Genomic DNA, 10,469 nt, shown 5'->3' with positions numbered 1-10,469 from the left:
GGCTTTGCTCGTACTGCGCAGACTCGAATCCTGTGTTGCCAGATTGGACGAGATAGTCCGTGCCCAAGCTTAACCTAAATAAATTCACTTCGTTGTAACTGTTCACTTTCTCTCACTTTCTATATTATATCATAATTATATAGTTTGACACAAGCATCACCGGGTTAGCTTGATAACTGAAGAAATATGAAAAGCTTGATCGGCAAGCTCTGCAATAGTGAGAGGAGTGTATTTTTTTACGAGTTTATTTGCAACACTGTACATCGGAAACTATTGGATCTTCGTAAGTCAATAAAGTTTATTGTAAATAAAGTAGATTGTAGTCTTTAAAAAATCAATCATTATGAAAACCCAAAATCAGCATGATTCGGTGGAAACTTTGACCAATCTGGCAACCTTGCTCTGAGGAACTCCATACTTCCTGTCTGAAAATTAGCGCCTGTTCGGTCGTTTCATCTCGACATTTACTCCGGTGTTGACATGTCGACGCCGAGTCTTTTCCCTACATCTGTAAGAAAGGAGGAGTCCGAAGCAGAGTAGTGTAATGTACGTTACTTTGGACACTTTGTCATATTAACAGCTAATGATTTGCTGTTTATAATCCATGCAACCAAGTATAACATGTCTGGTGTGTTTTGCTGGTGCTTTATATGAAGTTGAACCAAGAAGATCTGTCATGTTTATGTTTTTCTTGTAAATTCTATGCAATCTTTAATCCCACACTTCAGCGCCACCCCTCTCCCAGTCTGATTCAGAATCGACATCAAATCCTTGATGCATCCCACCAGCTGTGGCGTCCAGCTGGGGACCAGGGCAGACATTAATAGTCACAAGGATGGTAATGAGTTGTGCCACATTCCCACAATGCCCCCGGGCTGGATCAGGGAGGTGAAGCAAAGAAAATCAGGCAAGACAGCAGGAAAACTGGACGTCTATATTACAAGGTGAATATGTTTCCATGTCATCCTCTCTATTTGCGATTATACAGAAAAATGATTTCGTGTGACCACTATTATCCGAGGTGCACATTCAGTCATGCTCAAGGCACTTGGCTAGTAGGTTATAAGAAACATTGGAGAACTTGCCAGAGTTGCTCTGTGCATTTTGTGTCTCTTCATGCAATCAGAAACTGACTCCAGTGATGACCGTGATGATGGTCCTATCTGATCTGAATGTGTACTGCAGATAATAGTGAGATAAGAGTATAATTGTTCTTTATATTGTTTAAGTCCCCAAGGGCTGACATTCCGGTCAAGGGCCTCCCTGCAAGATTTCCTTCAAAAGAATGGACAAGGGAACTTAGACATAAGCATGTTTGAGTTCACAGCATCCAAGGATGATGTCATCACCACTTTACAAATCCTCCCCTCCCGCAAGAACCAGAAGAGCGCAAAGAAAAGACAGGGTGATGCACAGCAGGAGGCAGCACAAGATACAACAGGAATACTGGACCGAGCCCCTGAGAAAGAAATTGTACAGTGTGCAGATAATACTGACATTTTAGTAGATGTTTTAGAAGTATGTAGAGACAAAACAGACCACACTGTAGTGTGTTGTATTCAAGCCGCATCTTCTGCATCAGTGGATGATGCCAACCTGCAGAAAAGCTTCCAGAGAGGTGGGCTGAGAGAGAAGATACTCCGACTAACTCCGTCGTGCACACAAGGAAACACTTCCTGTGTTCCTGGGGAGGAACAGGCCGAGTGGCAGCCTTCTGTCCCGACTCTGAATGTTGAACCTGCCAGTGAGAGTGAGAATGAAGGTGAGGAGGAACGAGGTGGAGACAAGACACAGATTCACAGAAAAAGTGGCAACAGGGAGGAGGTGTTGTTACCTGACATCGCCTGCAGAAGCTGTACACCAGTGAGAGATTCCCAGAATAGTAAGTTTATTTTACACATTGCTGTCAGTTTGTGAAAGCATCAGTCAGCTTAGTTTTCCCTGATTCCCTCTTAGATTTGTCTAACTTTTGGTTTTTAGAATTTTAAACAGTAATGCGTAATCAATACTGGACTATTGCAGAACTACACTTTAACCCAATTAATTCTGTAAAGAACTATTCTCTAGAATTTAGATTTTTAAACAAACTCACCATGCTGATCTATGGTCTTTTTTAATCTACTGTACACACATGTACTCTCTCTGCCTAGAGTCCAAGAGCTTGGAGGACAAACGGAAAACAAGTCCTTATTTCAGTGGGAAACACTTAAAAGATGGTAACAATAATATTACTTTGTTACAAGAAGCAAGAGGAGGCTTCTCTAAATTCAACTATGTTTGATTTGAGACATGTACACTGTCCCAACTTAGAACTTAGCCCTCCCAGGAGGAAGGTCTTCAAGAAGTGGACACCCCCTCGTTCCCCATTCAACCTTGTACAGGAAACCCTTTTCCACGACCCCTGGAAGCTCCTGGTTGCCACAGTTTTTCTGAACAAGACCAGTGGTAAGACCCAAAAAGCAGATATTGCAAATCACAGGATGTTTTACCATCCAGTACTTCACATTTTTTCCCCTCCTTAATACCCCAGGCAAGATGGCCATTCCTGTACTGTGGCATTTTTTTGAGAATTACCCCTCTGCAGAGGTGACCCGGGAGGCTGACTGGAAACCAATGTCTGAACTCATGAAGCCACTTGGCCTCTATGAGCTTAGAGCCAAAACACTCATACGCTTTTCAGGTGAATGAGCTTGTCCAGTCATGCAGAATAGATTACAGTGTCCATTTCTTTTTACAAGCATAATTATAGTCAGATTGCGTTGTTAATGTGTTGTAACAGGAAATTTGGTTTGTTTTTCTAATAAAATGTGAAACGATTCCAGCAGCCTGAAAAAGTTTACACTGCGTTTTCTCCTGTCTAGATGAATATTTAACTAAGCAGTGGCGTTATCCTATCGAGCTGCATGGGATTGGAAAGTATGGCAACGACTCCTATAGGATCTTCTGTGTGGAAGAGTGGAGACAAGTGAGTATAAATCTAAACTGTTTTACTTAGTGAACCATATTTGTGTTCGTTAAATGCTACTCCGATATTTGTTTGGCATTTTTCTGTTAAAGGTGACACCTGAAGATCATATGCTAAACAAGTACCACGCCTGGTTGTGGGAGAACCATGAAACACTTGGACTCTGAAACAGAAAATCCAAGGAAAAGTTGCTGGGCCATGTACAAGAAAAGCAATTAAATCACGTAAAAACTATCATGTATTAGCACTGTCAAGCCTAAATTACCTTAAAATTGTGCAGTGATATTCTGGAAATAACAATGTCATCTTTTCTATTAATAATTTTATTTCTTGCATAATAAACAGTTTAAGTAAAGGTTTAAATTATTCATTCAGGTTTTTTTTTTTTGGTATATAGTCCCTTTGTATGTACATAACATCCAGTAACATGTTCGTCCATTGTCACAGACTAGCAAGCTGTCTTTGTTTGCAACAATGCATACCCTTAAATTCAACAGCACCTTTTCTTTTGTTGGGGGGTTTGACGGGCGGCTGGGGGTTTAACCTGATTTCCAAAGCAACAGTTACCACCACAAAACACAGTGAATGCACTGAACTGTCAGGGTTTAATCTCCAACTAGGACCAGGACAATAATTTTCTATATTCAAATGTGGGTTTGTGTCTTGATTTAAGGCTAATAAAAGTTCAACTTTAAGAAGAAAATAAATCTGTGAAAGATTTGGCAACTTTGGAAATTCTGTACAAGGATTGGACCTTTTTGGTGGGTGAACAGAAGAACAAATGAAACTACGTAAGAAAACAATCTTTCTTTTTACATTTACTGTCTATTGTGTTTTGGTTTTTTTCCCCTACCATAATCTTACCAGTAAACATGTAAAACTTGTTTATTTAAAACTTCATTACCTCAGCAGCCATCTCTATAGCTTCCACACCAGGGTGTATTCATCGTGACACACCTCCTTCACGACTGAGATGCACCCTGGTGGTCACTCCCACCACATTTCCCACCATCTCAGGCTCTGCCCAGCTGCTGAAAAGCAATCAGGTGCACATACCTTCACTAAATCCTTAGTCATTGTGTAACAATACTCCTGTCTTGTGAGTACTGTTTGCTTTGAGGTAATAGACAACAAAGAAAAATGATTCTAAATATTCCCCATAGACCATTCCGAGACTGAACCCTTTACATCCTCCACTGGCCCATAAACGCACTGTCAGTTTGGAGACACCAGCTGTTCACCACCATAACCACCAGAGGACACTGATCATGCAGCGGAGAGAGCATAGCAGGTAGGCTCACTTGGTGATCTCACTGTGATTTTTCTGCTAAGTAACTGAGAATATCACCAAATCTATCTTTGCGTCAGAAAACTGAGTTCAAAGTCTAACTTGTAGTCAACATTTCAGGTACCATCAAGTATGGCAAAAACCCTTTTACGGAAGCAGCAATGAAAGAGAAGAATACAGGTCAAAAAAAAAAAGAAAAATCACTGAATATTGCTCTGCCAATTAATCCACTAAAACTCTCCTGAACTGTACTGCATTCTGCTTTTCCTGTAGAAAAGAGTTGCGAGAGCAATTAAAGAAGCAGATAGAGCAGAAATGTGAATCACTGAAGTTGCAGCTTGCCAGTAAGGCCAAGGAAACTGAGTATATACAAGAAGTGGACCGCCTTTCCCTATCCAGTGAGAGACAGCAAAGGATCCGGCACAGAAAAGCAATGATGGCGTACAGGGATGAGAACAAGAGGGTACAGTCTCACACATAGACTACAGTACATCCATTGCTTTTGTGTTGATGTCACAAGTGTCCTGAAAGTGCTGCAACTTGTTCTCAGGTTACAATATACACAGGGAGTGTTTTAAGTTTTCCTCCCATCTGTGTGTGTGTGTGTGTGTGTGTGTGTGTAGCTAATGGAGCAGAGCTGGAAGGACAAGGCACTAACACGCTCCCAGGAGGTTCTGAAAGAGAGAGAGCTGCTGCACCTTAACCCCATTAACTGGAGTGGAACACTAAAATAGGTTAAACCTCAACCTCAACTTCCACAGACTGAATTTTCTAGTCTTGCAGTTTCACCCAAGAGAGCATGAATGTCAGATGAGAAAGAGACACACCACACAGCATATAGTACATGTAACCAATGTAATAGTAGCCATTCAAGGAACCTAAGAGGGATAGTTAACAAACCTACAAACAAGTTCAGATTTGCCTTTTGTGCATCTTGCACTGACGATGAAACATGCCATCGTTGAAAATGATTTCCCACAAGCTACAACGTTTTTCATCATCATGTTTTTAAAAGTGAGGAAGCATCACAAAGTAAAATAAAAATTTCTAATCAAAATATAAGGAGTGACAAACTTTTATTGTAAAGCAAACATCTATACTGAACAGTGACTGCGGACTACCCTCCACCATAGGAAAACCAAGAATAAGTGGATGGATAAAATGCCTCAGTGGCATTTCAACATGATGCTACTATACCTGCTAGAATTAGAATCAAGTAGATTTTTTTAAAAACTGCATTTAAAATGCACAGAGGAAATGTCAAGAGCAAAAAATGGCCCAATAAATATTTCTTTAAAAAATAAATTAAAGGCAACAGAAAATGGCTTGCATCATTAAGATCAGAGCTGGTATTTACTCAAGCAAGCATCAGTAGCAGTATTGTTGGTGATCCAGCAGCTGTTAAGTCAATCCTTCATGCCAAATTAAGACGACTTAATAGATGCGTTATAGTATCTTCAATTCCTACTATCATGCAGTATCACTAAAAAGAATCATCATTTGTTAAGGAGATAAAAATTTTGTGTGAACATAAATAACCAGTGTTTCATCATGGAAATATCCCAGAGTTTGAATGAGCCGATATGGAATTTTTCATCTCATCCCATGTCCCAAGCAAAAAGCTTTTAAGGGTTGACATAATTTGGAATAGTCACAAACAACATACCATTCAAACTATGGGAAAAGCTCTGCTTCAGAGAACTGACGTGGTGAAAAACAATGGACATAATGACTTGAAGTTTTGATTGTGTGGAAGAAATCGACATCATTTCTCGGGGTAACATCAAGGCTGGGTGGAACATCCAAATGCATAATAGATTTTAACAATCAGTGGTGGTCTTCATCTCACCCTTGTTCCCAACAAAGTTGAGGTAGGGGATTAAGTTGCTGTATATCAGTGCAGTGTATCCATCTTATTTCTTCTTCAAGATGTACAGCTCCATGGCCAAGTTCGCCCCTTTTCCTGCATTATCCTATTCAGAAATCTAAATGTACCTAAGCCCTTTCAAGTAACTCCCCAAACCAAAATAAATCCCTGAAAGATGAGCATTGAAGGGATAGTTTCTTCCCCCAGATGAGTCTTATTCACTCTACTGGCTGGTATTCTGAGGTCTAGCGTCCCTTCAGGAATCCATCCAGCATGTAGTCTCCCTTTTCTGTCAACCAGTATCCAGCCATGGCAGCCACGCCTCCAATGAAAATGGCTGTGAAAACCATGTCTCCCTTGGCTGCGAGCGTAGCCAGGGCACAGATTACCACGCCAAAAAACATCTGCTGCAGTACAAGGACTTCATCATCTGTCATGTCATCAAACAGTCCCTTTTCTGGGCCGGCTGAGGAAATACAAGAAAGAAAATGAATCATTAGATCTGAAAGGAAATCAGCAATTAGTGTTTTGCATAATAATTCCCACAACTACTTACCAGGAGGCTTATTCTCAACACAAATGCTGTCTCTTCTGATGAATCCATCAGCACAGTCACAGTGGAAGGAGCCCTCCTCATTGATACATGCCTCATTGAGTCCAGGGCACGCTATTGCACGTTCACTACATTCATCTACATCTGTATAAGGGAGCAAAGAAAACAGTTTAAGGTCACCAGGAGGGTTTTGAGAGGCAAGAGTGGCAAGTAGTTTATGCTTACCAAGACACTTGGCTCCTTTCAATCTGTAGCCACGCGCACATTTTTTACAGCGGGCAGGACCACTACCCATACACCCCACACATGCCTGGTCACAGCCTGGACACACAATCACAGCAATCAACGCTACATACAGAACTGGGCTTTAAGTGGTATGTTGACAACTGCAATAGTGTAATTTCTTTAAAAAAAAAAAAACTCTCCAAAGAAAACTACATCTCTTGAAATTTTCACCACTCAGATGGAACTGCGGAGATAGTTAATTAGCAGTGTTATAACTTAGCAGCTACATAAGTGCCTACCTCGGCATTCATAAGATCCATCTGTGTTGTGACAGTATGTGTTAGTGGGACAGCGAGCCAGCTCCGTACCACACTCATCAATGTCTAAGAGACATACAAAGGCAGTCAGATATCACATATTATTCAAACTTGCCTAAAAGGTCAATCATATATTCTAACATGACTTCTGAATCCACACTCACCTACACACTTATTGTCATGAAGGATCCAGCCAGGTTTGCAGTCAAGGCATTTGTAGTCCTGCGGTCCTGCGCACTTCTTGCATGAGTGGTAGCAAGCTACAAAAGACAGGAGACATGGAGATGTATTTTAAATGAAATTAAATAAAATTCAACATATGTAGATGGTTCGAACGATTTTCTGAATCTGAGGCACCTGAACAGGCTCCTGTGCTGTCATTTGAGGCTTTCTCTCTGTAGTAACCATCAGCGCAGCTCTGGCATAGATTGCCTGAGTATCCAGGATCACAGACACACTCTCCATCTCCCAGGCGAGTGCCCTCCCCCTCACAGCGGCCAAGACCTCCACACACACCACCAGCGCTTGATGGACATTCTGTATTGGATGAACCTGCTGTTAGATGTACTCTAGAAAGGGAAGCTTTATAACAGCATTATTAGAATTACAATCATTTCATAATACATCTTGATGATATCTAAATCAATAATAGATAAATTAGATCTGGAATTGCGAGGTTCTTTCTTTTACATTGTTATCCAATCTAAGTGGTAGCTTGTGCCTTGTCCCCTCATGGTTCATGTTTTCCACACCTTTACAATCAGGTCCAAAATGTCCAGGCGGACAGCATAGTCTCAGCTCCTGTATGCACAGCCATTCAAACAGGTCTGGTGCTTCCTGCTGCCTGCAGAACACATATATCATCTTAATCACACGGTGGTGCCACAACCATAAAATCTGTGATTACAATTTCATCATATCCAATTTTAAGGCACTGTTGGGCTGCATTGACAGAATATAATGAAGAGTTTACATTAACTGCAGAATTACCAGAGCGAGAGAGAGAAAGAAATAGTGACAGGTGTGAATGACAATGGCACATTGGTCAAGACAACTTACAATAACAGCAGTTCTTTGTTCTGAAAAACATCAACTGCTTCTGTTTTAACAAAAAAATTGCCATTGCCATCACTCAGTACTAAAGACGTCATCCCAAATTGTCACACACATTTACCTATGGAACCACCATGTCTCCACTTGGTCTTCTATCTGCTCCAGCAGTCGGTTGCATTCAAAATCTGTTTTCTCACAAGCGGCTTCCACTATTTCTAGGAGCCGAGTCTCACTAAAACAAAGAGCAAACAATTAAGAGTTGCAGTAAAGTGGTTGAATAACAGGACGGATTCAGCAGCTTCTATCCACCCACAAAAAACAGTGAAACCATGCTATGGGCCACAAAGGAACACTTTAGTCTCACAATATGAATCACACACTATAAAATATTAGACACTTGCAGAGCAGACAAAGGATTTCCAGACTGAATCAAAGTCTTGAGGACGACTCCAGTGATTCAAACTGAGAAAAGAGTTTGTTATGTAAGAATGTGAACACATTTCTGGAAAACGTTTTACCATGTGATTCTTGGCACTAATTGGCTGCACAATCCCTTTAAAATGAATTAAGAAATGAGTCTTTTGGTGGTTAAATATAACTCTTACCTGCGAGCATACTTAGCCAGCTTCTCTTCTTCCCAGGCAGTGTTACCACCCCCAAAGTTTTTGTTGGCTGTTCTTTCCAAGCCCTAAAGACAGGGAGATGTCATGACTCATGCAGGCGTTAACTGCCATATTCTGTGTTAACTGCACTACCTTGAGGAAACTCTCAGTGAGTTTTCCGCATGTCTGGCAGGGTGCAGTCTGCACCCTCACCACAGAGAGCTCCGAGAGAAGCAGCAGAGCAGGTAGGAACGGCTGGGCCCACCACATGATCCTTCGGAGGTAACACAGGCACACAAAATGAGTATGCATGCCCAATTAAACAGGGATAGATTTTAAATGCAAATCAGCAGCCATCACAGCGTTAATCATCAATAATACAAACGCTTGCTTGCTTCCTTTTCTTTGAGTCCTCCTACTCAATATATATATTAATTGCAGCATGTTATTGCTACAATTCTTATGTAATGTCCTACTTATAATGACTAAACAGGGAGATTTAACTGAATTTGTTTCTGGTAAAGGTTTTACCTCATGTGTGTCTTTTCAGAGACTGAAATAGACGGTACATCAGGCGCATGTGTGTATGAAATACTCCATTACATCCTAAAGCTCTCTGGTTCTCATGGTTTTTGGACGTTTTGACGATCAGTCGTGTCAAAGTGGTGATGAATTCAGTCTGATATTTTTTAAGATGTAGTTTTTGCATACATCATGTTTTTACAATGCCTCTGAGGCAGTCCTGTTGTTTTGTTCACCTTTTGTATGGTCATTGACATTATCATTTCATAGATTTAACAATTTTTCATTATTAGTGTGAAAATTAAACTGCCCCCACTGTCCTAAGATTACATTTATTCGGTCCTCTTTAAAACACCTTGCAGCCTTGTCGGGATGCTGTAGTTCCTCTTTAGCTTAGCTTGCTCAGCATCAGCACCACACAACGTTAGCCTGCTAGCAGCCGGCTAAGGTCGACGGTTAGCTGCTAGCTAAAGCTAAAGCCAGGTCGTCCGACCACATGAACAAACAGCAGTGCAATCATCTGTTAAACTGTCGGACACCCAAAGACAACAAACTAGAAGTGTGTTTAAAAAGTCGTGCTAATCTGCTGGCGAGTTACCTTCGTGTCTGATGTTAGCTAGCCGGACAGTGTTCAGTTCAGCTCTTACCGTGTTGCTAAACCTCCAGGTCCGCTGCACCGCTGACGATTGTCCGATTCCCTGCTGCTTCATACAGTAAACGGGGACTTTCATACTTTGGACAGCCGGTGTTAAAGCGTCATGTGTGCCATTTTAGTCGGCAGCCTAAAGAACTGGTCATGCAGCTGACTGAGTGGTCCGGGGATGGACAGATGAATGGATGAATGACTGAACGGACGGACAGATGGACCGATGAACGGGAGCTTCCGGCTGGTTCCTGGTTTATCCCCTTCACCTGCCACACAGATTACGGCAGCACCCAAAACCTGCTGGGGATTTCATTGACCCACCAAACTGTCAGCACACTCAGTGATGTGAACGCACAAACCGCGTCCAACAACACGTTTTAAAAAGCAGATTGTGTCTCAGCTCCGACACGATTACCTACAACACTGAACCT

The 10,469-nt window shown here is 41.5% G+C and overlaps 2 protein-coding genes across 5 annotated transcripts; one reads left to right on the top strand and one right to left on the bottom strand.

The window, feature by feature from the left end:
* The first annotated feature begins 413 nt into the window (after positions 1-413).
* Positions 414-5,308, top strand: mbd4 (methyl-CpG binding domain protein 4). 4 transcript variants are annotated; one of them, XM_029505579.1, is made up of 14 exons: positions 414-546; positions 729-944; positions 1,230-1,882; positions 2,151-2,216; positions 2,311-2,445; positions 2,531-2,680; positions 2,862-2,965; positions 3,058-3,189; positions 3,639-3,756; positions 3,875-4,011; positions 4,129-4,256; positions 4,374-4,433; positions 4,527-4,716; positions 4,877-5,302. In XM_029505579.1, the coding sequence occupies exons 2-8, from the start codon at positions 775-777 to the stop codon at positions 3,130-3,132; spliced, it is 1,353 nt and encodes a 450-aa protein (XP_029361439.1). In that variant the 5' UTR covers positions 414-546; positions 729-774; the 3' UTR covers positions 3,133-3,189; positions 3,639-3,756; positions 3,875-4,011; positions 4,129-4,256; positions 4,374-4,433; positions 4,527-4,716; positions 4,877-5,302. The 4 variants fall into 4 exon arrangements, with proteins under 4 accessions (XP_029361439.1, XP_029361438.1, XP_029361437.1 ...); XM_029505578.1 differs by having other exon boundaries at positions 3,058-3,756; positions 3,878-4,011; positions 4,877-5,307; XM_029505577.1 differs by having other exon boundaries at positions 3,058-3,756.
* creld1b (CRELD disulfide isomerase 1b) lies at positions 5,101-10,466 on the bottom strand. The gene is made up of 11 exons (XM_029505581.1): positions 10,040-10,466; positions 9,024-9,144; positions 8,874-8,956; positions 8,390-8,500; positions 7,968-8,059; positions 7,573-7,752; positions 7,380-7,475; positions 7,198-7,281; positions 6,899-6,994; positions 6,677-6,817; positions 5,101-6,586 (listed from the first exon to the last, which is right to left on the bottom strand). Exons 2-11 carry the CDS (start codon positions 9,138-9,140, stop codon positions 6,366-6,368), a joined length of 1,221 nt encoding a protein of 406 aa, XP_029361441.1. The 5' UTR covers positions 9,141-9,144; positions 10,040-10,466; the 3' UTR covers positions 5,101-6,365.
* Between the last annotated feature and the right edge of the window lie 3 nt (positions 10,467-10,469).

This window comes from Echeneis naucrates, chromosome 7, assembly GCF_900963305.1.
Source record: "Echeneis naucrates chromosome 7, fEcheNa1.1, whole genome shotgun sequence".
In the NCBI taxonomy this organism is placed as follows: Eukaryota; Metazoa; Chordata; class Actinopteri; order Carangiformes; family Echeneidae; genus Echeneis; species Echeneis naucrates.
The sequence above is the reverse complement of the archived record's forward strand: the minus strand, read 5'-3'. Positions and strand labels throughout refer to the sequence as shown.

Coding starts and splice junctions, on each gene's coding strand:
- mbd4 (XM_029505580.1), top strand. CDS start 775: ATGCATCCCACCAGCTGTGGCGTCCAGCTGGGGACCAGGGCAGACATT. Junction 945..1,229: donor CTGGACGTCTATATTACAAG/GTGAATATGTTT, acceptor ATATTGTTTAAG/TCCCCAAGGGCTGACATTCC. Junction 1,883..2,150: donor AGTGAGAGATTCCCAGAATA/GTAAGTTTATTT, acceptor CTCTCTGCCTAG/AGTCCAAGAGCTTGGAGGAC.
- creld1b (XM_029505581.1), bottom strand. CDS start 9,140: ATGTGGTGGGCCCAGCCGTTCCTACCTGCTCTGCTGCTTCTCTCGGAG. Junction 8,060..8,389: donor GAGACATGGTGGTTCCATAG/GTAAATGTGTGT, acceptor TGTGTTCTGCAG/GCAGCAGGAAGCACCAGACC. Junction 7,476..7,572: donor CAGCACAGGAGCCTGTTCAG/GTGCCTCAGATT, acceptor TGTCTTTTGTAG/CTTGCTACCACTCATGCAAG.